The 25,000-nt window shown below is 42.3% G+C and overlaps 4 protein-coding genes across 5 annotated transcripts in view; 3 read left to right on the top strand and 1 right to left on the bottom strand.

Annotated features, from left to right (window-relative positions):
• The first annotated feature begins 8 nt into the window (after positions 1–8).
• LOC134188934 (serine/threonine-protein kinase tricornered-like) lies at positions 9–2,882 on the top strand. Its single transcript, XM_062657149.1, has 7 exons — positions 9–150; positions 238–355; positions 420–452; positions 613–703; positions 809–904; positions 1,070–1,160; positions 1,710–2,882. Exons 1-7 carry the CDS (start codon positions 16–18, stop codon positions 1,779–1,781), a joined length of 636 nt encoding a protein of 211 aa, XP_062513133.1. The 5' UTR covers positions 9–15; the 3' UTR covers positions 1,782–2,882.
• A 715-nt stretch (positions 2,883–3,597) lies between these two features.
• On the bottom strand, positions 3,598–14,052 carry LOC134188613 (uncharacterized). The gene is made up of 24 exons (XM_062656780.1): positions 13,974–14,052; positions 13,795–13,834; positions 13,096–13,221; positions 12,894–13,019; positions 12,156–12,254; positions 11,913–12,038; positions 11,471–11,478; positions 11,381–11,405; positions 11,065–11,190; positions 10,864–10,967; positions 9,924–10,006; positions 7,975–8,042; positions 7,629–7,754; positions 7,357–7,482; positions 7,164–7,289; positions 6,975–7,001; positions 6,823–6,921; positions 6,724–6,767; positions 6,440–6,476; positions 5,253–6,380; positions 5,113–5,189; positions 4,668–4,818; positions 4,431–4,610; positions 3,598–4,295 (listed from the first exon to the last, which is right to left on the bottom strand). The coding sequence occupies exons 2-24, from the start codon at positions 13,817–13,819 to the stop codon at positions 3,952–3,954; spliced, it is 3,381 nt and encodes a 1,126-aa protein (XP_062512764.1). The 5' UTR covers positions 13,820–13,834; positions 13,974–14,052; the 3' UTR covers positions 3,598–3,951.
• A 547-nt stretch (positions 14,053–14,599) lies between these two features.
• The window catches only part of LOC134188458 (protein cycle-like), a 13,808-nt gene continuing 3,407 nt past the window's right edge, over positions 14,600–25,000 (top strand). The window contains exons 1-11 of one of the 2 annotated variants that reach the window (XM_062656622.1): positions 14,600–14,732; positions 14,798–14,833; positions 15,869–15,898; positions 15,952–16,109; positions 16,349–16,428; positions 17,587–17,679; positions 17,881–17,998; positions 18,063–18,216; positions 18,655–18,852; positions 19,232–19,338; positions 22,113–22,269. In XM_062656622.1, the coding sequence (XP_062512606.1) occupies positions 14,650–14,732; positions 14,798–14,833; positions 15,869–15,898; positions 15,952–16,109; positions 16,349–16,428; positions 17,587–17,679; positions 17,881–17,998; positions 18,063–18,216; positions 18,655–18,852; positions 19,232–19,338; positions 22,113–22,269 (1,214 nt within the window). In that variant the 5' untranslated portion in view covers positions 14,600–14,649. Of the gene's footprint in view, positions 14,733–14,797; positions 14,834–14,899; positions 15,057–15,868; positions 15,899–15,951; positions 16,110–16,348; positions 16,429–17,586; positions 17,680–17,880; positions 17,999–18,062; positions 18,217–18,654; positions 18,853–19,231; positions 19,339–22,112; positions 22,270–25,000 lie in introns of those variants that run through there. The other variant, XM_062656623.1, reaches the window with a different exon arrangement.
• Positions 22,342–23,982, top strand: LOC134189176 (uncharacterized). Its single transcript, XM_062657415.1, has 2 exons — positions 22,342–22,443; positions 23,029–23,982. The coding sequence occupies exons 1-2, from the start codon at positions 22,342–22,344 to the stop codon at positions 23,980–23,982; spliced, it is 1,056 nt and encodes a 351-aa protein (XP_062513399.1).

Here is a 25,000-nt window from a genome sequence, read left to right as displayed (position 1 = left end):
AGGATGACTTTGTTGATGAAGAAAGACACTTTGAGTGAGAAGGAAACACTTTCCAACATGGCAGAGTCTGTGTTGGCTATCAGTTCTATTCATCGGTTGGGGTTCATGCTTAGAGACATTAAACCGGACAATCTCTTGCTGGACAGCAATGTAAGTATGGACACGCACACGCGCACTCGCACCCCCCCCCCACACACACACATCTTATGTGTAACTGCTTTCGTTCTCGTGTATTAGACTTACTCTACTGTTGGTACTCCTGACTACATTGCTCCTGAAGTCTTCGTACAGACAGGCTATACAAAGTCGTGTGACTGGTGGTCACTAGGAGTCATCATGTATGAGATGTTGATAGGTCAGTCTCTCAACCAAACAGCCAACCACCTGATCTCTCATCTCGTTGTGGCTTTGGTTTATAGGGTGGCCGCCGTTCTGCTCAGAGTCACCACAAGGTGTTGTGTTGTGTGTCACTTGACTGTCTGCCTGTTGATCACTTGATGTTCTCTGTTTGTTTGTCTGTCTGTCGGTCTGTATGTGCGTCTGTCTGTTTGTGTGTCTGTCTGTCTGTCTGTCCGTCTGTCTGTATGTTTGTCTGACTGTTTCTATCTGTAGAGACATACAAGAAGATTATAAAATGGAAAGAGAATTTGGTATTTCCTCCTGAGAATCCGATATCTGCCGAGGCTTGTGATCTCATACTGAAGTGAGCAGCTGTTATGCAAGTACTTTGGGTTTGCTTATGTCTCTCATATAAATTCCATTTGTGTGTCTATCTTCTTGTTTGTTAATATTGTTTTCTTGTTAACAGAATGTGTACATCTCCTAATGTAAGAATCGGAAGGAATGATGTGACTGAGATACAATGTCAGCCATTTTTTCATGATGTTGACTGGGAACACATTAGGTACATACACAGTAATTATTGTGGTGGATGGTGAACATAGTCAACAATGAAAGACAAAAGACAGACAGACAGACAGACAGGTGGGTGGGTGGGTGGGCAGGCATGCAAACAAGCAGCCGGGTAAATAAGTGGATGATATTGGCAAGTGTCTATCTCATTTTCCAGAGACCGTCCAGCTGCCATTCCCATCACTGTGAAGTCAATTGATGATACATTAAATTTTGATGAGTTTCCAGATCTTGAACTGAAAAACAAGGTGATTGAACATGCACAAACACACACACACACACACACACACACACACGTGCGCGCGCACACACACACACACACGTGCGTGCGCACACACACACAAATGGACAAGGAGCTGCCATTCGTTACGGTTACGTCCACAGCCAGATGGCTGGGTTCCTGTGCACTAAGTAGGAGCTATGGGCCATGATGAGCAATCTCCTGGAGCCTAGCCATGTGCTCGCAGGAGTACTGCCTGCGACACCAACTGTGGTGTGGGCACCTGAAGTCCCACCCAGACTCCAGTGAATGATGGACTTTGTCGCAGTCGGGAGTCCTTTGTCACCCCAGTCAATGACCAGGTACTCATTTATACTCCTGAGTTGAGAGATGCCCAAAAAATTATGCCATACTCGCCATCACTGTGACTTGAACTTGCAACCTTGCAAGGTCCCGGATGTTTCCATTCTCCAAACACACTCTAACCAATTGAGCCACCACAACACACACACACACACACACACACACACACACACACACACACACACACACACACTGAATACTATTTGTGTTTTAGGGTCACATAAAGTTGGCTGACTTTGGTTTGTGTACAGGACTAAAGAAGGCACACAGAACGGAGTGCTATTGAGATCTGCCAGCTGAAAATTTTGGTTGGTAGTAATGACGTCATTTTGTTTACAATTTACAGTCAATTGCATGTGAATATGAGTGGAGTGATAGCTGAAGGGAGGGAGGTGATGGTGTGGGTGTTAGGTTTCATTGAAATTGTTGTTGTTCAAGAGCAGACGGATTTGAAGAAGCGAGTGCAGAATTGGAAGAAGACATTCCAGGTTGCACCTCCAGAGAAGTTCGACTTCTCGTCCCCTGAGAAAATTCTAGAGATTCCGAACCGCCTCGGGATGCCAAGTTGTCTGAAGCGTTGCAGATGCACTCGGATTTGACTCTTTCGACGGCAATAGTGAAAGCTGAAGCCATAAAAGGGCAGCAGATAGTCGTCAGAAAGGACCTTTGGAATCTGAGAAGCCAACAGAGATAGAAGCAGCTCAGGTAGGTGCGAAGCGATTGCCAACAGGGCAACGAAAAAGCAAGCCGGCACGTTTCCCAGCTCGTCAAGCGAGGACGAAGCAGTATTGCATGGGGCAGCCTGCGATTGAAAAAAATTGTTATTGTAAACAAAAGAAGTGCATGATCACTAGAGATGGAGGACCAGAAAAAGAGATTCAACAAACGACACGGTATACGTACCAAAGTGCTGAAACCTCTAGCCGAAGGCACTACTGTTGAGTGACTGACACTGAGACAGACAAGAAGCAAGAAAGGTACTATAAGAAGAATCAACAGCATGCAAGGTCATATCTGGTACAAACTCCATTTACAACTGTTGGAAGAAACAGGCGACACCTCTAGTGAACATTCTACCATCACAGCAGCATGAGAAGCCTGAAAAGACACCCCACTTCGACTACTACCCAAGAGGGCGGAGTCCAACAGAATTCGCCAACAGCGAGGACAAGGAGTGGAAGACGAGTAGTGACACCTAAACGTTTAGATTTATAGAAAGTAAAAAGTAGTGTTGCATGCTTTGAGAAGGGAGATGTAGGGTAAGACAGTTCTTGACTTGAGAAAGGGGGATGTATTAGAGGTTACTGGATTGTGTTGGCCACTTCTAGGGGAGGGACCATAGTTAAGTGTGTATGGTTGATTTCGAGTGAATACAGACTGTCGGTTGTGTGCACGGGTAGTGTATACGCTCTCTAACCAACAACCCAATAGTACACACATAGTCTTGATGCATGCTAGTGGCAAACGTTGGCAAGCACGAGTGTTCCAACTGGACCACATGCATTCTTCCAACCTGCAGGCGTGGAGACAAGATAGCACGTACATCTAGCAATTAACTTTCGGTTGCTTGAGCTAGAACTAGATACATCTAGACTACTACAGAGATGGATATTAGTGCGAACCATTGCGTGCATTTGCTTTCGAAAAACAACTCGCAAACGACGTTTTACGTGTATTCTATTGCCAGCAACATCTACAGACTCGGCTTCTACCGCCTGCACTAGAATTCTTCATGCACTTCTCACCTTAGGGCGTAGCTAGACTAAAAGTCTTGGATCTCCGTAGACCCTCGTCGACCGACTCGAAAGGAATAATGAGTGTGTTCTTCGTGTCTTTCTTGAGAAAGTGGATGTGGTAGGCTGCATGTATACTAACATTTAGTATTGGCTTGCTTTAGAATATATTTAGTATACTTACAACACACACACAGTGACACACACACACACACACACACACACACACACACACACACACACACACACACACACACACACACACACCCCGCAATGAAACTTACTCACGTCATAGGATTCTGCTATTGTAGAATTTCAATCTATGAGATATCACAAAGGAAGATAAGTCATCACTACTTTATTGATATCAACTGGATACATCAGTGCCTGGGCATCCGATTATCGTTGCTCTTCAATTGCCATTTTGTGATGGATAGAAAGGAGCCAATTTGTGCAGTCAAGATCATAGGGATAGATCTGGTTTTAACACTACGAGTACTTGAGCATGAGTTACTGTTAGGGTATGAGACAACGACTACCACACCCACACATATTGGTACATACAACACATTCATTGTACTGACAATGTACAAGGCAAGTGGAGAGAAGGACGCGTGGTAGAACAAGTAGCAGAACGTGTGTAAATAAAACAAGATAATTGGAGTTCATGATAACGTGAATAATATATAAAACGTTATAGAAATAAAGTTTGTACAAATGCAGTCATTTTGATGGACAAACATGCTCCACCAAGTCGCAGCCAAAAATACGTTCTGCCTGCAATCGGCGATTGATATCACACATTGCTGTGATAATTGAGAATCGAGTGGCTTTGACGCCACATTTCTTCATCCACATGTCCAATGCCTTTTTAGTCTGTGCAAATAAATTATTATGGTAATTACCTTTTATTATATCTATTCTGTCCATAGTGAAGAAGGTTGGTGATAGATGGGATACAAATTCCTGCCAACAAGCAGTGACTTTACCAGTCACATACAACATCTCTTTGTCTGTGCATTTGCTCTTTGCACTTGACTCTAGTCTCTTTTGTTGCTCTGTTTCCACTACAGTAAAAAATTAGAGTAAACCACAATGTTACAAAGTAGAAAGTGGAAACAATAATACAACAGTGAAAATGACCGTGTTTTATAGCTACAACCAAGTGAATAGTAAAACAATTTTTGTACAAATTTTTTCACCTTTGTTTGTCTCTTGGTCTACTGCTTCCGATAGCATGCTGCTGCCATCTTCATGATCATTGACAATATGAGGTAACATCTCTGCAGACGGGTCAATGAAAACGTGTACAAAATATCCGAGACGAGTTTGTCCATCTGAAGAAAATATGTGTATCTCCACTCGATCAGCATGTGGCCAAGCTACATACAACAATCAAGGTAAACACATGACTATCATGTCAAACGTATGTAACTTACCAGGAGTAACAGTTTCTATTGTACGACTATCCAGCCTTTCTCCTGGAACTTCTTCAACTGTCTGACCTGTAGTATCTATGTACCGCAAAGTACATCCTGTGTAAGGAACTTCACTTCCAACAGGAAGACGAACTAGCAATGAGCTTTTCTCCTGACACAAAGATACAACAGAAATGTTAATAGAGAAAAGGAGCTTAAATCTAAAACAATTTATTTAAATTTTAACTTAATCAACAAAAAGTCTAACAGTTAAGTTAATTAACAAGCAAGATAAACTACATCATTCTAATGCTAACTGGCGTTTCTGTATTTGATATTAAGCCTTCTTACACTTCTATGGAATGGATTTACTATACAATCAATACTCCATAGATTTATAGTGTGTGTAGTGGTGGAGTACACATACATACATTGTACTGTACTAACGACAATTAACAAAACATACTTGAACTTTGCTGCACGTGGCACTGACATCACATTGACTGACTGTGTGTACATCAGCACACTGTCGCATTATTGATCCTACAAACACAAATAGATAATGCAATAAGAATTGAACAATCCAAAGTCAGTGTAAAAACCAACTTTGCGATGAAGTTCTATCACTTGCTGCTGTAGATGAAGATGTGGAGCCAGAAGAATGTAGACCCTCTTTACTACAGAAGTAGAATGCTTCCTGTTCCTCATCTGGAAGAGAAGGAGAGTGAGAAGGTAAACTGGACTTTGATGAATCAGCTGATTTGGACAGTTTGTGAACTGCTTCCAGTTCCAGAGTGAAGTCCACTTCACCTTGTCTGATATACTCAACACGAACAGGAACAACTAAACTATCAGGACGAGGGCCATTTATTTCAACAACAAATGTAAAGCAATGATCAAGATCAAATGGTTGATCCCACAAATATTTAGTTGGATACTGAACTTCTGCATCACCTCGACACAATGACCATTCTGGACCAAGTTGAGGCTTCATAACTACGTCACCTTCATAGTAAATATTAAATTCTTTTACTGGACAGAGCTGGATAGCAGGCAATGATACATGTCCTTGATGGTCACGAATAATTTTCTGACCAATTTCTTCATATGAATTGAAAAGATGCACAGATAATGACCATTTGCAAGAAGAAAGACTTCGACCAAGAACTACACATCCCATCTTCCTTCTGAATAAAATGGTTGGGCTCTTAATAAAACTAACAAGCCACACCCACCAACTAAAACTGGTCACCTCTACTGACCAGCTGTTGGGATCAAATGGAATGTGCGACTGCACTTCCCGAGTATCAGGAGAATACACTACCACACCACGCCATCTCCACTTCGTCTCATTGAGTCTTGATTCACATCTCATCAGAGTGAACGACCCGCCTGCTGAAGTCACATCAGCTATGGTGTTGATACACACTTTGATTGGCTTGCTGAATGAGACGTCATGAGGACCAAGAAAAATAACTGGACTGACCACTTGGTAGCCACTAGCAGAGACAGGAGGCATATACTTATCATGCATGAATGAATGAATGGAGAATTGTGTTGGTGATTGAACGGCACCCGCTGGAACAGAAATGCTCACACTGCCAGCACTCAGCTCTCCTCCCTCACTGCCGATCGTCTCATGGAATGACAAGCCATCACTGCTACCAACGTGCAACACTTCCAATGTACCACCCACCCACAATGGGTGGCACAGATCAGAAATGTCAAGATTTTCTAGTAAAACAAACAACATGGGATGAGTTGCTTAATGGATTGTATGCAGCATGTCATACCCATTGTGGGTGCAGATTGATCAGAATGATCGTCACCCTACACAGAAGAGAGAGATCAGAGTAGAATACAGAAATTACACTCAATCAACCAACCAAATATCCCAACCAACTGATTAAATAACAGAAAAACAAAAACCACAACACACATTCAAAGAGAGGAAAGAGAAACAAACAATCAGTGTAAGTAAAGCAACAAACAGACTGACTGGTCGACACAAGCAACAATCAAACAAACACACAAGCAAACAGATGATGACTGTTGTAAGTCTACTATCATTCTCTACCTCATCCTCAATCCATGACTTTCTCTCAAGTCTATTTCCTCTCTCTAACACATACAAGTAGTTCAATACAATCTTTACAAAGCCAATGATTGTCCTCACCATCTGTCTGTTCTACTTCTTCTGCTTTCCCTTCACCAATAATTGTCTCGCCAGATTGTGGCCGTTGGAATGGGCTCAGTCTCCTTAGTAGACGCATTACTGCAAAACAAACTCAATAATTACAACATTAACCTTCCACTCAAATATCAGACCTCTGATCTCTCCCAGCTGTTGCGAGGCTGCTGGTTAATATTGATGATTCGAAGAGCAGAAAATAAAGCAGGCTGGGCACGTGTGTAGTCAGCAATATTTAGCAAACACTCTGACCATAAAATCAATGCTGAAAACAGAAAACAGCAACTGTGAGAGATGCAGGTAAAGAGAAATGAGGAAATTCTGACTGGAGATTTTGTCAGGGTGATTTTGATGGAGAGCAACTGCTTCAATGTCGACAGCTTCAGAGAGAAGTTTCTCTGCTTCTTTGTTGTTCCCTTTTTTCATCAGACATGCACCCAAATGTTTCAATGCTGTACAAATCAAGACACATTGATACACACACATGCTGATTTGACATTATAGAACATTTAGACATACAAAATGCTGTATCAGGATGTTTCTCTTGGAGTGAATGTCTGCGTATGTCCAGACATTCTCTCAAGTTTTGTTCGCTCTCATCCAAGTTTCCTACTTCCATTAAATACAGTCCCAGTTGACCAACAGCTGAGAACAACAACAACTCGTAACCAACACATGACAATTATGACTGATTTATACTGCAGTATCAACATGTGCAAATGATAATCAGCATGTCAATTAAGCTCAAAATTCACATAAAGTTGATGTCAAAAGAAAGACAAGAAACTAACCCATAGCCACATAAGGATGTTCATGATGGAGACTTGATTTGAACATCCTGACACAGTCGGTCATCAGCTTGATTGATTCACTTACTTTACCTTGTAGGTTCAGACACTGAGCAAGTGTGAACTGAGCTGAATAAGATAAACAATGATGATATTATAGACAACACATTGAATCAACGTGAGGTGAGTAGAGTTGTTTCAGTAAGAAGAGTGAGAGGTTGGTTAGTTTACATAGTAAACGTAGGTTAACATCAGGAGTAGAAGATTAACGAGGCTAGCCGAACCTTTCTAATGTTAAAGGGCAGAGTTCTGCCCACGGTGGTCAGGGGTGGTCGGGTCCGACCATCACCTCCCAGACGCCAACCACCTTGACACAGATGCCGACCATCATGTTTAATTTGATCTATTTCAGATTTTCTTAACAAATAATTACAACGATTGTGTCATGTGATGTATGTGGTGCATTTCGCGAGGCAGTCCACATCTACGTAAATCCTCTTCAAGTCGATCGTTTCATTTTCAACTTCTGTCTGGACATCGTGTCGACGGTCGTCACACCTTGAACCCAATCCTTCCTTCCCGTATGTTCGAAATATTAATTAATATTACCCGTATGTTCACTGCAAAGTTCCAGTATGTCTATATCCTGCGGTACTTTTGGACTCAGATCGGTCCTCCGAACAAGAAGAGAAAGGAAAAGATTGTTGACGAGTTGGACGACTGTAGTGATAGCGACATCTCACCAGGTGTCGAGTCAATCGACGGCGTGGGTGACCGCGGCGTGCCAGATTCTCATTAAGAAAGTACTTTCTGCAGCGGCACTTCGAAATCAAACACTTCTGTGCTACTATGAATAGAAATTGAAGGCCCAGCAGACAAGCGGTTAAACTGTGGTCGAAAAAGAAAAACCGGCAGATTTCATTGTTGTAACTAAACTGTGTGATGCCATGTCTGTGTGTCTTGTGTCTGAGTCAGCCTCAGCAGGGTCAAGTACAGTAAAACTCTAATTAGTAATTTAATTATAGACTCAGACACTGACTCGTGTACTGCACCACGTGTGACCACGCCCCCTTTAAGTCCTCAAACTAAGACCACTATCCACTCTTTTCTGGGCAGAACCCTGAAAGGGCTACTGCAGTGCAAAAACCAAAAATTATTTTTGAGCTAAATTAATTAAAAGATGTACATGTGTGTACTTTAGAAAAATAAATTAGATTTTTAGCACGCGTTTTGAGAGAATGAGAGCAGTCCAAAGCTACTTCTGCAATACTATTTCCGGAATGAGGCGTGCTAACACACTGACTTCAGTGGAGGCAGAGTAGTGCTATCATACCTACTAATTAGTATGGCGAATGGTTCAAAAACAGCATGTTGGAGCGATCTTGCTACCCGTAGGGATTCGAAAAGCAATTCAGAGGATTCATCGTTGAGCAAATTGCTGGAACACGCAGAAGAGCAATCTCTCAGTCCGTCGACATCATCATCTAAATGCAGCAGAAGACTTTGGATCTGTGGAACCGTATATGTTTGAGCCACTCGCTGACAGTTCATCTACTGATGAATTGCCCTCATCTGCTGATGTTGACGAACACAGTGAACGGCCGTCTGACATGTCATGGTAAGTCCTAGTGTGCAGGAGCAGAAGTTGCCAACAGCTGTACATGGGATGTCTGTAGGTGTGATTGCGGTTACTGCAAAATTATGATTACTGTACTGCGCAAGTGAGTGTGTGTATTGCAATGAAATTGCAAAACAGTGTGTTCTTCAAATTGACAGCTGCAAACTCCATTGTGCTCTGTTGGACCTTCCCAGTCGTCTCTTGTTCGTCAAACTTGTTTTACTCAACTTTACAAAGCTGTGGATTTTTGGAAACCGAAATACACTAAATTCAGACTGACCAGAATTGTTGCAGCCTGCTGCAGCACAATGCCGCACCATACACGAGTATCACAACAATGGATAGGGTGCCTACAGTGACGTCAACATGCTAATCCACCCCATTCCAGAAATGGAAAAGTGAAAGTAACTTTTAACTGCTCTCATTCTCTCAGTACATTCACAAAATATCTAATTTTATTTTTTCTAAAGTACACATATGTAGATCCTTTAATTTAGCTCAAAAAATAATTTTTGATTTTTGCACTGCAGTAGCCCCTTAAAAGTACACTCTGTCGTTTAGCGCTACTCCCCCGCAAACTTGATTGCATGGTCTACACAATCAAGTTGGAAGGTTGGGCTGAACTACAGGCAAAGCTGGATATCAGAGCGTAGTCACCGTTACAAATAAGGAAAACTTACAGGAGCAACTTTGCAATCCAGTTGTTGAAGAAGAGTTCGGGTCGCACACAAACCAACTCGTCACCTTCCTCAGGTCGAAGGCACTAAATAGGTTACGTTTTGCACAAAACCAGGTTTGAACATGTGAGCACTACATATCAGCGTAAAAACAGAGAGCATAAGATGATCACGTGGTAAGCAATAATTAGATCACGTGATAAGTGCAAGCACACAAATGCAGTGCAGTTGGTCCCTTCAGCCTTGCATGCGCATCCATGCCCGTTTCATAACCCACGGACACATTTTCTCAACGTCTCGCGAGGGTCTTCTAGCATTTTGATGTTAGCAAGGCTCCTAGTGTTAGTGCGCTTTGACAGAATGTTTCTCACGTGACAATCGCATGTGCTCTGTTTTCAGGCTATTTGCTGCTAATATCTAGCGCTCTCATATCCAGCTTTGCCTGTAGTTCAAACCAACCTTCTATCTTGATTACGTAGCTATGCAATCAAGTTTGCGTGGGCGTAGCGCTAAACGACGAAGTGTACCTTTAATAATAGCTAGCAGTTGAACTATGTATTAATGCAAATGACTGTGAGAACGTTGCATTGTTCGGTTAGCATTGTCTAGCTGGTAGCTTTCTGATATCCCTCACTCCCGCCCATGTTTTAGGGAGGTTATATGAAATATATAACAGGTAGTGTGCCAGTGGAGGGGCCTTGTTTAGGCCAGTCTTGGCCCAACATTACGAGTGTACCACCACTAAGGTTGCAACGTCAATGCAACTAACATCTTCGACGCAAGCCAGTTGTCTCATGTACGTCATTAAACAGAATGGGTTCTGTGATTGTGTGTTGAGTCTCCAACGTCAACTCCACTGACCTCTTGGGCTTGAGTACATGGTGGTTCTAATGGGCATTGACCCTCCAACGTCACCCTGAGTGACCTCTTGGGTTCATCCCACTTGTTGAAGCTCAGCGTGTGAGCCGACCACTCTGGTTAACCCATTGCTCATAAGTACCTCACAACTTGGCACGTTGCCCCATTGAAGCCCACACTGTCTCATGTCTACACAGTATTGCAACGAGCAGGCATGTTGCTTACAACACAGTAGTGTATTACGAGTGATGTTAACTTACAATTGTATCAGAGAATGAACACATACCAGTTGCAAGATCACGATGATCTTTTGTGTGAGCAGATTTCATGATCTCAAGTGAATGTCTCAATAATCTTTCTGCTTCAGACAGTTTCTTTTGTTTCATAAAACAGCCACCAAGCAGCCTCATAGCTAAAATAAGAATAAAGGTGAGAATTAAGACACAACAACTTTTCTTGGTAATTGAGTTGCAAGACAACAATCAATGTCTAATATATTTCAATGCAGTAGTGAGAGATGAGTTCTTTCCCACACAACATGCAACCACTGTTCCAGTCTGTCCATCATAACTGATTAAACGAGACCTTTCTACAGCACATACCCTGCACACTGACATTGTTGTGTAGCTGTAGAAATGTGCACAGTGTAAGCATGCGCAATAACACAAACAGATAGACAGACAACCAATCACTCTACCAGCTAGCAAATGCACACGATGTAACAAGTAATACACAAACCACGACCTCTAATGCATTAAACGTCCCTTTCGTCTCTTACTTACACATTATCATTATGTCAGTATTCTTGTATCCCATCATGCACCACTTGAACACAATTTTGCCTTTCACTTTACATGTACTTTGTCTGACACACTGACACAGACAAGACGGATACAAAAGAGAGAGAAATCATGGTCAACAAAGACAGATAGCAAAACTAAAAACTGAACAGATCAACATACAATACACACTCAAGTAAATTCATGCAATAAGACACAAACTCTCACACATACACAAGCACGGAGAGACACAAGAGAAAGACAGACAGACTGGTGGTAAGAGAAACATCATATCTTCTTGTCAAATAAGTTGAAAATCTTTCAAAAACAACAATTACTCACACACAAGACTTACTCTTGGCCACATTCACATCATTAGCTGGAAGGTGTTTCTGTCGTATTAACAAGCACTCCTCCACTAATGATGTGGCATCAACATACTTGGATTGACAAAAGTAACATTGCCCCAGAAAATACAAGGCTGTAAGTACAAATAAACAAAAGTCAGTCACACAGTAAATATACCATATACATACAAGTACACACTCCATCATATGTGACATACACCAACACATACTAGACAGTGACTTTCACTGACTCTCGGCTTCCTCTTTCAAGACGTTCACCCCACATTCATTTGTCACGTTGGTGACACCAAACGCAGCAAGTACGTAACCGAGAGTTTTGTTGACGTGTTCTTACCGAGAGAAAATGGACCATAGGTCTACGTTTGGTGTGAATTGCAAACATCATGTAAACATTGCATATATAGGAAGCCTTTGCTCAATATCTGCATGTTTTTCACCACACATACTTACACTACTATTTTCTATGTAATAATCTACCCACATGAAGAACCGGCTGCTCAGCTAGTTACTGTGCAAATAAATGCAACTGACTAAATACGCATTCATCTCTTTAAAAACGTCAGTTGATCACAAACTTTCAGATGTCGAGTGTAATTAAGAGTCACTTGGTTAGCAAATGCATTTTTAAAACTAATGATGATTGGCAATTAAGTGAAGTTAGTTGTTACCAGCAGACAGACAGATGGAGCTAGGAATGGATGAACAAACAAACAGGCAGCCAGACAAACAGCCAAGCTAACTACGTACATGCTATTGGAATGATCTCACATGATGGCATTTCCACGTATGATCTTTGCCATCATTATCTAGTTATCATACATGATAAAGGTTCATCTACACTTCACTGCATCATTTAATCACTCTGAGTGATGTAGACTAGGCTGTATGTATCATGCAGTCCAATTCACTATTAACTGGATTTTAGTCTAAAATCATAAACATAAAACAAACATTACAATACAACTCACTGGCAGCTAGTAAGAGATTATGTGTCTCAGGATGTTTTCTCTCAACTGATAAAAGATTTTCTAGAATTGCTTGTGCTTTCACATATTCTCCATTAGCAATGTATGTGTCCCCCAGATTACCAAGAACTGAAGAGCAGAACAAAACCACAAACCCTGACTTTAGAAATTCTGCAATATTTTCAATCAAAACAACATTCCTCACCTGCCAGTCTCAGTCCATCTGTTACTTCCAAATGTTGTTCTGCCATTTCTCTAGCTTTTTCATACATTCTAATTGCCTCTCCAAACTGTCCCTCTTCTACAAGCTTCCATCCTTTATCATTTAGATCTATCAATGCAATCATTGTTACACTCAAACACATTCTGTTTCTTAGCAACATGCAATATGTCAGACACACACACACACACACACACACACACACACACACACACACACACACACACACACACACACACAATGGACAAATAGATGTGCCCTTCGGAAAGTCCAGAAGATAGCACCCCTTGCCTATTTCTAGGTAGGGACCCCAGCACTACTCGGAGTTTTAGGCCGCATCGACGACCCCATGATGCGTGGCCACGGGACTGGACCTCAAGTCCACGCGTACCCGTATATACTGCCTGGTCTAGTCCACCCCCAGTCAAAGACCAGGTACTCATTTATACTCCTGAGTCGAGAGAGGCAATTGTGTGTGAATTTCTTGCCCAAGGAAATTACGTTTGTACTCGTCGGCGAATCTATGACCTCAACATACAGGATGTTTCCATTCTCCAAATGCAACTCTCTAACCAACTGAGCTACAGACGCCACACACACACACACAAACACACACACACACACACACAACTCATTTCTCAACATTAACTAAAACATGATCATTTCCCATATTGCAATGCTTACCTCTGATCTCTTTCTTGATATCCATCTGTTAACAAAAAGTCTAGATGAAAACATAGAGTTGACAAAGTCTAGAGACAAACAATGCTATCCTTCTAGCAATAATCTCACATTAATTAATTAAAACTCGTAATTAAAACATTTCACGGGATACGTGACCTCAAAACTAGCGCAATACTTACAAAATTCCCGTATATGAATGTCTGACTGAATAGAGCCTTTTGTTTACTATTTCCTGCCGCCATTTCTAAGTCACGTGAGTAGAAGGGGCCAAATCACCTTGCAATTGTTCACTGCGCGCGTTCAATGCGAGAACAGAACACGAATCGAACGCAACACAAACGCTAGAACTACAAATACGCTGCGCAAACTGATCTCAATCAAAAGTAACCGTCCAGACGTCTCAACATTCAAACAAACGTGAGATTGAGTAGCAACGAAGGCGTCGCCTACACCGAAAAGGCGCAATTTCATCTATTCGTCGCTCACTCTACCTCCTTCCTACTATTAACTTTGTTACAATGACGTACACATACTTGTAACGCAAGAATCTTCAAAGATGCAGCACAGCAACAAAATGTGGCCAGTCACGTGCAAAAGGACAAACCTGCATGCCCGGATATATATATACATATCCGGGCTTTAGTTGCGCGAGACATCAGTATTCCGAGGCGAAAAGTTTTTCTGTTGTCTTTCAATTCTCACTACCTAATCACCATAGTTACTATTGCCGTAGTTACCAAGCAGTTGCATTTTAAAGAATACCGAATGAAGTAGATAACAAACGTTTGCATTGGTGTCACATCCGGGCAACTTAATTTCCTACTTCAACACAAATCGTAGTTTGTGTGAAGAAAAATGAGCTCTAGCGATGTAACAGGCGAGAGATCATTAGGAGGAGGCAGACGCAAACGAAAGAGCTCTAAAACGTCGATGGTCGAGTGAGAAAACAAAGAGAATGTCTTTTTCTCATGAATGTTGAATGAAAATGGCGTCTTGTCGACAGGCCAGACGACGCAGAAGACTCGGAAGGAAGAGATCCGTGAGTACACGTGTTTGTATGTCGCTCAGAACGATAATAAACGACTGACTGAGTGAGAGTCTTTTGTCATCCCCACCCACCCCGGCACGGGGTTTTGTGTCTTTGTGACTTTTTCCGTTGCCTGATTGAATTGGGTGATGTGTGACAATCAGTAGGAAGTGTTGGCACGCGGTTGTTGAGGTTGATCCGGTTGGTAGGGCACAGACGGAAGGAATCCAAAGAAGTGTGTTGAACCCATCAGAAAGAAGGAAATTGCAACAATGTAGCAACAGAATAAACTTAAACATTAAGATATGAATATTGTACATATGGATATGCATTAAGAAATGGAATATGAGTTACAGATAGTGATGAGGCAGGATGTAAGGTCGGGCAGTGTGACATGCAGCAGCAAAGTCATCATCATTAACAATGGAAGATGGACACTCGTGTAGACAGACAGATGAACAATGGATTGACAGACAGAAGGGCACAGACTAGACAGACAAGACAGACGGACAAATAGATGGATTGACAGACATGTAGACAGACATATGGACACACACATTGACAGACATATATCTAGAGAGACGGTGGATTCATATGTAGACTGGTAGATTGGCACATGTGGACAAACTCATTGATAGCTAGACATGTAGACAGGCAGAACATAGAGACAGACAAAATGGGTGCACATGTAGACATACACACACACACACACACACACACACACACACACACACACACACACACACACACACACACACACACACACACACACACACACAACAGTTGGATGATGGACACATATAGACAGACAGATAGACGGACACCCACATACACAGATGGATGATGGATATACATCTAGACAGACAGACAGATAGACACACTGGGGATAGACAGATAGATGCTCATATAGACCGACAGATGGACACACATGTAGACAGACAGATAGACATATGTAGGTATGTCTAAAACTTGGTTTGAACTAAATGCAAACATAACCTGAGATTCTGCATTACTACACTCATTTCTCTATTTCTTTTCCGTGTATAGCTCGGATGGTGATGGAACAGAAAAGCAAAGGTTTGTGTTTCTACTTAAACATTTTTACTTTATTATTGAATAAAATGTTTTAGAGAGACTCACAATCAAATCGAGAAGCGAAGACGAGAGAAGATGAACACGTATATCAACGAGTTGTCGGCATTGGTTCCTGAGTGTGTACAGACGAACAAGAGAATGGATAAACTGACAGTTTTGAAGTTGGCTGTTCGGCATCTGAGAGAGCTGAGAGGTTGAGGAGCTGACTGCTGTGTTGTGTTGTGTGTTGCTTAGTTTGTGTGTTTGTGTGACTGTTTGGTTGTTTGTTTGTTTGTTTTTGTCTTTGTTTATTTGGTTGTGCTTTTTCTGTGTTTTTTGTTTGTTTATTTATTTATTTGCTTATCTGTTTATTTGTTTGTCCCTTGATTGTCTGTCTTTGTTTGTGTTTGTCTTCTACAACATTATGGTGCTAACCTCTTGTGTTCTTTGTAGGTAATCCATTAGATGATGAGCAGCTGCAAGTCAAGCCACAATTCTTGGCTGATGACGAGTTGAAGTATCTGATATTAGAGGTCAATAGATTTTTATTTTTAAGATATTGTTAGATGTGATTTTACTATGTTGCAACACACACACACACACACACACACACACACACACACACACACACACACACACACACACACACACACACACACACACGCACACACACACACACCTGGAATTGGAATTCTGCCATACCCACTATGGGCTTCGGCATTGCAGAACTTTTCGCCAAGAAGAGCGGTCATTGGCTTGTGACGGGTCAATATTCAATGACACCAGGTCTCGTTGAATGGTATCAATCCACCTGTTCTTTGGACCATGCTGAGGGCGTTTCACATTATACAACTTGCTTCTTAGCAACAACTTTTGTGGACGAGAGACGTTCATTTGTTGTAAATAACCAAACCACTGCAATCTTTGATGTTGAATTTGACGTTCAATTGGTTCTTCCTTGGCAGATTTCAAATTGAAGGAATTTCTTATCTTGTTCAGTCTTGATACACCCAAGATAGATCTAATACAGCGCATATGAAAAGTGTTCAGTCTTCGAATATCTACTTGAGTGATTGCCCAAGTCTCACAACCATATAGTAAAACTGGCATCACTAGTGACCTAAAGACTCTCAGTTTTGTGTTCTTGCTAAATCCTCGGTTTGTGAACACTCTACGTTTGCAAGAACAGAATGTCCTGCTAGCTTTCTGAATACGTTCAACAACCTCTAAGTGACAATCCCCTGACTTAGTCACAATGCTGCCCAATAGCAGAATTCAGAAACATTCTCTAGAACACGACCAGCAATCGAGATGCTTGCTTCTTCAGCACTAATACTCAGGATTTTAGTTTTGTCAGTTTTGATCCTCATACCCCATTTCATACATGTATCATGGAAAGCATTCACCATCTGCTGCAACTCACTATTTGACCATGTGTCCTATCAGGTTTTACATGATGGTCATCTGACTGTGTGTTTGCTACTACTCGCAGAATAGAACACACACACACACACACACACACACACACACACACACACACACACACACACACACACACACACACACACACACACACACACACACACACACACACACACACACACACACACACACACACACACACACACACACACACATACACACACACATTACAGTCTGTGGCTGATTAGTTTATGCTTTGGTTGTTGTAGGCGGCGGACGGGTTTCTGTTTGTTGTCGGGTGTGAGCACGGCAAGTTGATTTACGTGTCGGATTCTATTAGTCCAATTCTGAAGCAATCAGAGGTAATGTGTTGTGTATCTGGGGTGACTTGTTTGTCTGTTTGTTTGTTCATTTGTTTACTTGTTTGTCCATCAATCCGTTTGTCTCATTTCTCTCTGTATTTCTCCTCATTCTGTTTGTTCCTCTTCATGTGTGTTTGTCCATCAATCAATACGTTTTCTCATCTTCAATTCTCATCACTCCTCACATCTTGTCCCATTCAGCATGATTGGATGGGCAAAGAAATCTATGAAGTCATCCATCCTCGTGACGTCGGAAGAGTGAAAGACCAACTGGTTGTCAACAACGTTTCCTCCACCTCAGAAGCAACCGACTCCAAAAGTCAAACAAACTTGTACGATTAGAGTCTCACTCTGTTGCTGTAAATGTTTCTTTCTCTGTGTAGGTCAGTCACATTTGGCTAGCGGCAGTCGTCGTTCGTTTTTCTGTCGTATGAGATGTGGTGCAAGTGTGAGCAATCGCATTGAAGAGCAGGATTGTGATGTGGTATCGGCATCTGCTGCCGAACAAGTTTACTATGTTGTTGTTCATGTTACTGGGTGAGTGTGTGTGTGTGTGTGTGTGTGTGTGTGTGTGTGTGTGTGTGTGTGTGTGTGTGTGTGTGTGTGTGTGTCCTTGTATGTATGTCTTTTTGTTTGTCTGTCCATTTACTAGTTTGTCTGCCTGTCTTTGTTTTTGTCTGGTTGTTTGTGTTTGTCTGTCTGTTTGTTAGTCAGTATGTTGTTATCGTTGTCTGTAAGTGTGTTTGTCCATTACCTTTTGTTTGTCTAGTTGTCTGTCTGTTACATCAACACATGTTCCCAGCCAGAAATTTACTGTCTATTTCTCACAAACTCATATATCTGTTCATCCACACCATAACCCAATTCTACAACACCAACTCACATGATACTTCACTTGCACAAACGTCTCACCAGATTCCTTCTCCTCGTCTTTCTAATCATTTCTACCACCTAACATCACACTTTCTATTACAGCTACATCAAGCCATGGCAGATGCCATCAGATATGACCGACATGGACGACACAGATGCTGGTGACATGTTGTGTCTTGTTGCTATTGGACGACTGCAGACGACGGTGACGAGTCACATGGAGACGGACAGTGTTCCTGTTGCAAAGGAGTTTATGTCACGTCATGCGTTGGATGGCAAGTTCAGCTTTGTTGATCAAAGGTGGGAGATAGACAGTTGCATGTAATGGTGGTAGGGGAGGGTGAGATTAGAATGTTGATATCAACATATTTGATGGTTTGAGGCTGAAGGGTTGACTTGACCTTATGGTCACCATGTATGAAGATTGACAGACAGACAGACAGACAGACAACAGACAGACAACAGACAGACAGACAACAGACAGACAGACAGACAGACAGACAACAGACAGACAGACAACAGACAGACAGACATACAAAACAGACAGACAGACAGACAGACAAACAGACAGGACAGACACCTTGACAGGCAGACACACAGAGAGACAGACAGACAGACACTTTGACAGACGGACAGACAGACAGTAAGATGACTGGCATGAAAGTTGCATTTGTTACAGAGTAATGGAGGTGCTGGGCTACATGCCACAAGAACTGGTTGGATCATCGATGTACGAGTTTTATCATCGCGACGATGTGCCACGACTGGCTGAAGATCACAAAGCCGGTGGGTTGGTCACAGTGTAGGCTTTGTCCTTTTCCATGACATTGAGTTATTTGTGTGTTGTTTTATCTGCCTGTCTGTCTGTCAGTCTGTCTGTCTGTCTGTCTGTCTGTCGAAGGTATTATATTCTTCCAATGATTGAACATTACAGCGACGACAAGCTAACAAACATATACCAGGACTGAAAACAACTAAAACTAGAAACAACCACAGTTCCAAATATAACACTATACATACTGCAAACAACAAGAACAAAACAAAACAAAAGCTAAGGCTAAACTACACTAAGACGAACAACAGTATGTCAAGCAATCTTCCAGCATGACAATGACTTCTTGCGCTGGATTACGCGGCCACAACACCGTTGCAATTGTATGCTGAATCTCTTTCTCCAATAGTCTAGGAACTCAGCAGTGTTGCGCCGACCAGATTCATACCATGAATGCAAAGCGAGTGACTGAAGAAATCCCCCCCTCCTCGCCCATCTACCGAATGTTTGAGTACAAGCGGCTTCAAGATAACTTGCTCACCATCTGGAAGCCTCTGACCCTTGTATTTCAATTTATTCTTCTCCTCTCTGCATTTCGCTGCTGCACTGTCAATTTTAGCAGATGATGGGAAGACCTCGCCACTCCATGTGTGCCAGCGAGAGATCCAGATCAATTCCCAGGCTAGATGATGGATCCAACGACAAAATATCAGGCCTATATTCAGAGTTGGAATACCGATGCCTAGGTTCCCTTCTGCATGGTAAGTGAAGCTCCCTGAGACATTCCGCCAAAACCTCTGCAATAGATTCATGGCACCAAATGGGTCCTCCGCCGAATTTACAAGACAAAAGGTGATATCCAGTATCATCCAAAGCAGCTCCCCACATTCACATGAACTTAACCATTCGGATGGGCAAACCGGCAAACCTAACCTTAGCATGCACGCCAAGCGATATACGCAAGAGTCAATTGCGAACCATGCAGAGGAAGGAACCACACTAATCCAGGCACCCACACCTTTACCAGTTAGAGAATGAAAATGAGCAGCATCTCTCATCGAAACAGACGCTTTCAGAACGTTGAGTGAAGATTCAGCTAACTCAGAAGATAACTTCTTTTGGAGCTTGTTGTTTTCTGGACGGTAATCCGACAACTTACTGGCAGCAGGAATGAGGCTGCTTAACACAATGCCCGTAGGAAATTCTGATGGACTTGCAAGAAAGGAGTCTATAAATGACTTCAAATTGGGGAATCGTATAGGCAAGCAAACAAGAGCCTGAACCCACGAAGCCAAGAAGGCACAAGGTGAAACAGACTTGACTGAGGACAGACCAAACCTCCCAGACGGATGGGTAGAGAAGCCTGCCACCACACGGAATCACTGAGATGATCATAGGATAACAAATTGGAGAAGACTGAGCAAGTTTGCAGATTGTGAATTTCAGCTGCCTCTGAAAGCAGACTAGGACAAACAGTTCTGGCTAAATGGTTCAGGCGAGGCACATGACAGTACCGAAGCAGCAAAAAAGCGCTTTGTACATCATTCAAGGCAACCAATTGATCACACAGACGGTTACCAGAATCGGCAAATGAAGAGCAATAGCTGGAGACAAAATCTGTTGTACCAATTGGCAATCTCAAAATAGCAATGCCATCGAACTTGACAGGGACTGGATAGTCTGGGATAGAGATGTTTAAATCTGGACAATAAAGATCACATTTGTCATGACGGATGTTGAAGCCCAGCTCCTGGAAGCAAAGAGACAGAGAGTTGAATGCATTGATCACATCAGCGGGAGCGCCCACCAAGACATCGTCCAAGTATGCAAGAACTTAGATTTCGGGATAGATATTTTGCAGGTTGACAAGAGATGGATGGATGGTCAGCGCAAACAAAGCCAGACCTAAAGGGTCACCTTGGTGGACACCAACTTCTGATTGTAATAAAACTGGACAGCCCTCTTGCATGGCGACTAGGGCACTGACGTCATAGTACATCTGGAACACACGGGAAAACAGAATTGGTTTGATGTAACATATGTTCTCTGCTGAGCGAATTAAACGCATTCTTCACATCTGCTTTCAAAACTACCTATTCCGGGTTCCTCTCCAGCAGCTATGAGATGTGGTGACCAATAAGCTCAATACCACAAGGAGTAGAAACACCATGTTGTATGGGACAGAAATAGTCCATGAAAGCCACCTTGTTCTGGTGGCAAATTGCTCTAGCGGCTAGACGGCGAAGGCATTCACCAACAGCTACAGGCCTCATATCTCCATTTGGTGTAGGCAGAGCCACTAATTTTGAAGCTGAAAGAAGTTTTGCAATCTCGAGCGGCAAGTCGCCCCTTGCAATTACAGAGCATAATGAAAAGAGACCCTCAGCAGTGGACATATCTCCCAATATACTTTCAGCTGTTCGAACCTCCATCCAGATGGACCTGAGCTAGAGCCTCTTGGCAGACGTTGAATAACCTTGTGAAAGATTTCCTCATCCAAAGAGAAAGATGACATAAACTCTGGCATTGGATCAGCTCCTCAAATCATTTGGGATGCTTCGAGGATAGTCTGCCTGTCTGTCTGTCTGTCTGTCTGTCTGTCTGTTTGTCTGTCTGTCTGTCTGTCTGTTTGTCTGTCTGTCTGTCTGTCTGTTTGTCTGTCTGTCTGTCTGTCTGTCTGTCAATACATATATTTTCATACATCAGCACTATTGTTTGTCTGTCTATCTGTCTGTTTGTCTGTTTGTTTGTCTATTTATTTGTCTGTCTGACATCTATTATCTTTCAGTGTTAAACAACATGACAGCTGAGGCTGTGGAGAGTACGTATCGTTTCAAGAACAAGTCTGGTCAGTGGGTGTGGTTGAAATCAAAGTTTCTCGGTTTCCGCAATCCGTACACACAGCAGCTTGACTACATCGTGGGACAAAACTTTCTTGTGTCCAGGTACAGAGCAGTAGCAGACAGACAGACATACACACAGACACACAGACAGACAGACAGACAGACAGATCCCAGATGTTATGCAAGCAACTGCACAATTTTCTTGGTCTTCTCGTCGAGTTTTTTCTTTGTTTCAAAGTCATGTCTCAGATTGAGAACTGTCCTTTCCTTCTTGTCGTTTGTTTGTCTGGTACTCTTCAGCGTGTCCTTCACCATATTAGTCAATGTCATGATTCTAATCAAGTTCGGGGAGAATTTATTGTTCACTTCAATCTCCAACAGTGCTCTGACTGTCGCAGATGGTTTCTAGAAAGTAGGGCAACATAAATCTCAGTGTAGAAAGCTAAAGATTTTGAACGCACAACTCAACAGTCAAAGGTGGTGACATCTGGCCATCCTACACCTTCCTACATATCCTACATCCTACATCCACATCCTACACTCAGTCGACACCTTGCCTCTGCTTCATCTGTCTTGTCATTTTTCTCAAGTCTCTGGCATCTCTCCATCATCTAATAACCTTGGAATATCCCTTATAGACCATGAAACCACGGCTTGGAAGTTCATAAGAGATCTGCCAGTTGATGCAATGATAACGGCAACGCCTCCTTGTGTTGTGCAAACAATCAATCCAGCTGTGTGTTCATGTTTTCAGTCTTGTTGTTCACTGGTGTTACAGAGAATTTAAGACGATCCTAGTGATGTGTCAGCTTGGAAGCTTTTCTTTTTTATTTCTTGCATGATTCTTATGCCTCTCGTCAGAGGAGGGCAGCATGTCATCAAGAACATGAAGGAGGTGTATCAGAAATTCCTATCGTGGAGTGGGAGGAGCTTGTCTGTTTGGAAGACTCCGTTGCTGCAAAATCCACTAAAGGAACCGAAGAGGCCTGTCGTGCAGCTGCTTTATGGCTTGTGCGTTGTGGAGAGCTATCAAGGGCCTCTAAAGTTCTTACCAGCGCTGGTCTGGCTCCATCTACAGCGGATACAGCAAAGAAACTGGCATCAAAACATCCTCCTAGGGTCAAGAGTATCGATTTATTAAACACACCCCACAGCGCAGCTATCAATTTGTCTGAAAATGTTTTCTGTGATACAGTACGGAGATCTCCTCGTGGGTCTGGTGTTGGACCTTCTGGATGGCGTTTTGAACACTTTAAAGTATTGATTGATAATGAGAACACAGCAAAATGCCTTTTCTCTGCATGCTCAGCTATAGCTAAGGGTATATTGCCTCCTGAAATTGCCCAGCTTATGTCATCATCCAGACTGATTGCTCTTTCTAAGTCTAATGGAGATCTTCGTCCTATAGCTGTTGGAGATGCACTTCGTCGTCGTACTGATCGAGCAATTTGTGCTCAGAAGAAAGAAGCGTTTGCTGATTATTTTACACCTATTCAGCATGGAGTCTCAACACAGAACGGTACTGAGCTTGTTGCTCACCACATTGGCCTGATGCTAGAAGTTAATCAAAATTGGATCGTTCTCAAGTCAGATGTTCGCAATGCTTTCAATTCAATCAGTAGGTGTGATATGTTAAAAGAAGTGTCTAAGGCCTTTCCTGACTTGTTCAGTCACATCCAACAAATGTATGGTCACTCTAGCTCTCTTGTATATTTGCAAGGATTGTCATCAATTGTCATTCCATCTCAAGAAGGAGTCCACCAAGGCGATCCACTAGGACCAGTTCTTCTTGCGACAACATCCTATTTTATCTGAAATACAAAACAACGTCCCTGAAGTCATCTTGTGTGCATACTTGGATGCTGTTTTCTTGCTGGGTAATCCTGACAAAGTGCTTGCAGCCTTCAATATGCTCAAAAAATCTTTTTCAACTATTAATTTGTCTGTCTCTAAAACCAATTGTGAAATTTTCAGTCCCAATGTTACTCCTCTCACTGGCTTTGACAGAATTCCTGTGAGTCATGATGGTTCGATTTTTTTGGTTATACCAGTTGGTACATCTAGCTTTGTGTCTACAACGTGTGTTAAGGCTGCACATTCAGGGGACCAACTTTGCGACCAACTCGAGAAATTAGAAGATCAGCAAAGTTCAATGCTACTTCTAAGACATTGTCATATTCCTAGACTTGATCATTTGGCTAGATCTGTGGAGCCTACCTTGCTATCTGAAGCTGTGTCCATCCAAGATTTTCAATCTTGAAAAACATGTGTTCATCTTCTTGGTGAAACATTTGTGGATGATCAGGTCTGGAAACAGGCATGTCTCCCTATTTGTATGGGTGGATTTGGTCTAACTCCATTATCTTCCATCGCTGGTCCTGCTTTTGTTGCTTCATGGTCCCATACCATATCTGCGATACCATCTCGTTTTCCACATCTAAAAGTCATCATGGACAAATTCACTTGTGATGCATCTAGCCCTGTTGGACGTGCTTTCGATCATACCTTCCAACAAACAAGAAGATCTCAGATTACACAGGAATTAAAAAGCTGCCACATCAATTGTCCATTTCTAATTTCAAAGAAGATTTCCAACACTTGGTTGATGCAGCTCCAACTGCAAGAGATGAAAAGGCTTCGTTTCCTTCAATGAAAGAGCACAGGCACATGGTTGCATGCACTACCAACTTCATACGGATTCGCACTCAACCCTTGCGAATTTTGCTTGGCGTGCCGTGTGAGATTGGGTCTGCCTATCACCATTTCAAAATGGGTAGAGTCTTGTAATTGCAATGCATCACTAGACAACAGTGGATATCACTTACTTACCTGC

Source organism: Corticium candelabrum, chromosome 13 (assembly GCF_963422355.1).
Source record: "Corticium candelabrum chromosome 13, ooCorCand1.1, whole genome shotgun sequence".
In the NCBI taxonomy this organism is placed as follows: domain Eukaryota; kingdom Metazoa; phylum Porifera; class Homoscleromorpha; order Homosclerophorida; family Plakinidae; genus Corticium; species Corticium candelabrum.
The sequence above is the reverse complement of the archived record's forward strand: the minus strand, read 5'-3'. Positions and strand labels throughout refer to the sequence as shown.

Excerpts from the sequence above, each read along its gene's own strand:
- LOC134188934 (XM_062657149.1), top strand. The coding sequence starts at position 16 with ATGAAGAAAGACACTTTGAGTGAGAAGGAAACACTTTCCAACATGGCA. Across the intron at positions 704-808 it reads GCTTGTGATCTCATACTGAA|AATGTGTACATCTCCTAATG; the intron begins GTGAGCAGCTGT and ends TCTTGTTAACAG. Across the intron at positions 905-1,069 it reads GTTGACTGGGAACACATTAG|AGACCGTCCAGCTGCCATTC; the intron begins GTACATACACAG and ends CTCATTTTCCAG.
- LOC134188613 (XM_062656780.1), bottom strand. The coding sequence starts at position 13,819 with ATGGATATCAAGAAAGAGATCAGAG. Across the intron at positions 7,755-7,974 it reads AGGTGGTTGGCGTCTGGGAG|CTCAGTTCACACTTGCTCAG; the intron begins GTGATGGTCGGA and ends TATCTTATTCAG. Across the intron at positions 7,483-7,628 it reads ACATCCTTATGTGGCTATGG|CTGTTGGTCAACTGGGACTG; the intron begins GTTAGTTTCTTG and ends TGTTGTTCTCAG.
- LOC134189176 (XM_062657415.1), top strand. The coding sequence starts at position 22,342 with ATGTTATGCAAGCAACTGCACAATTTTCTTGGTCTTCTCGTCGAGTTT. Across the intron at positions 22,444-23,028 it reads ACTGTCCTTTCCTTCTTGTC|AGGAGGGCAGCATGTCATCA; the intron begins GTTTGTTTGTCT and ends GCCTCTCGTCAG.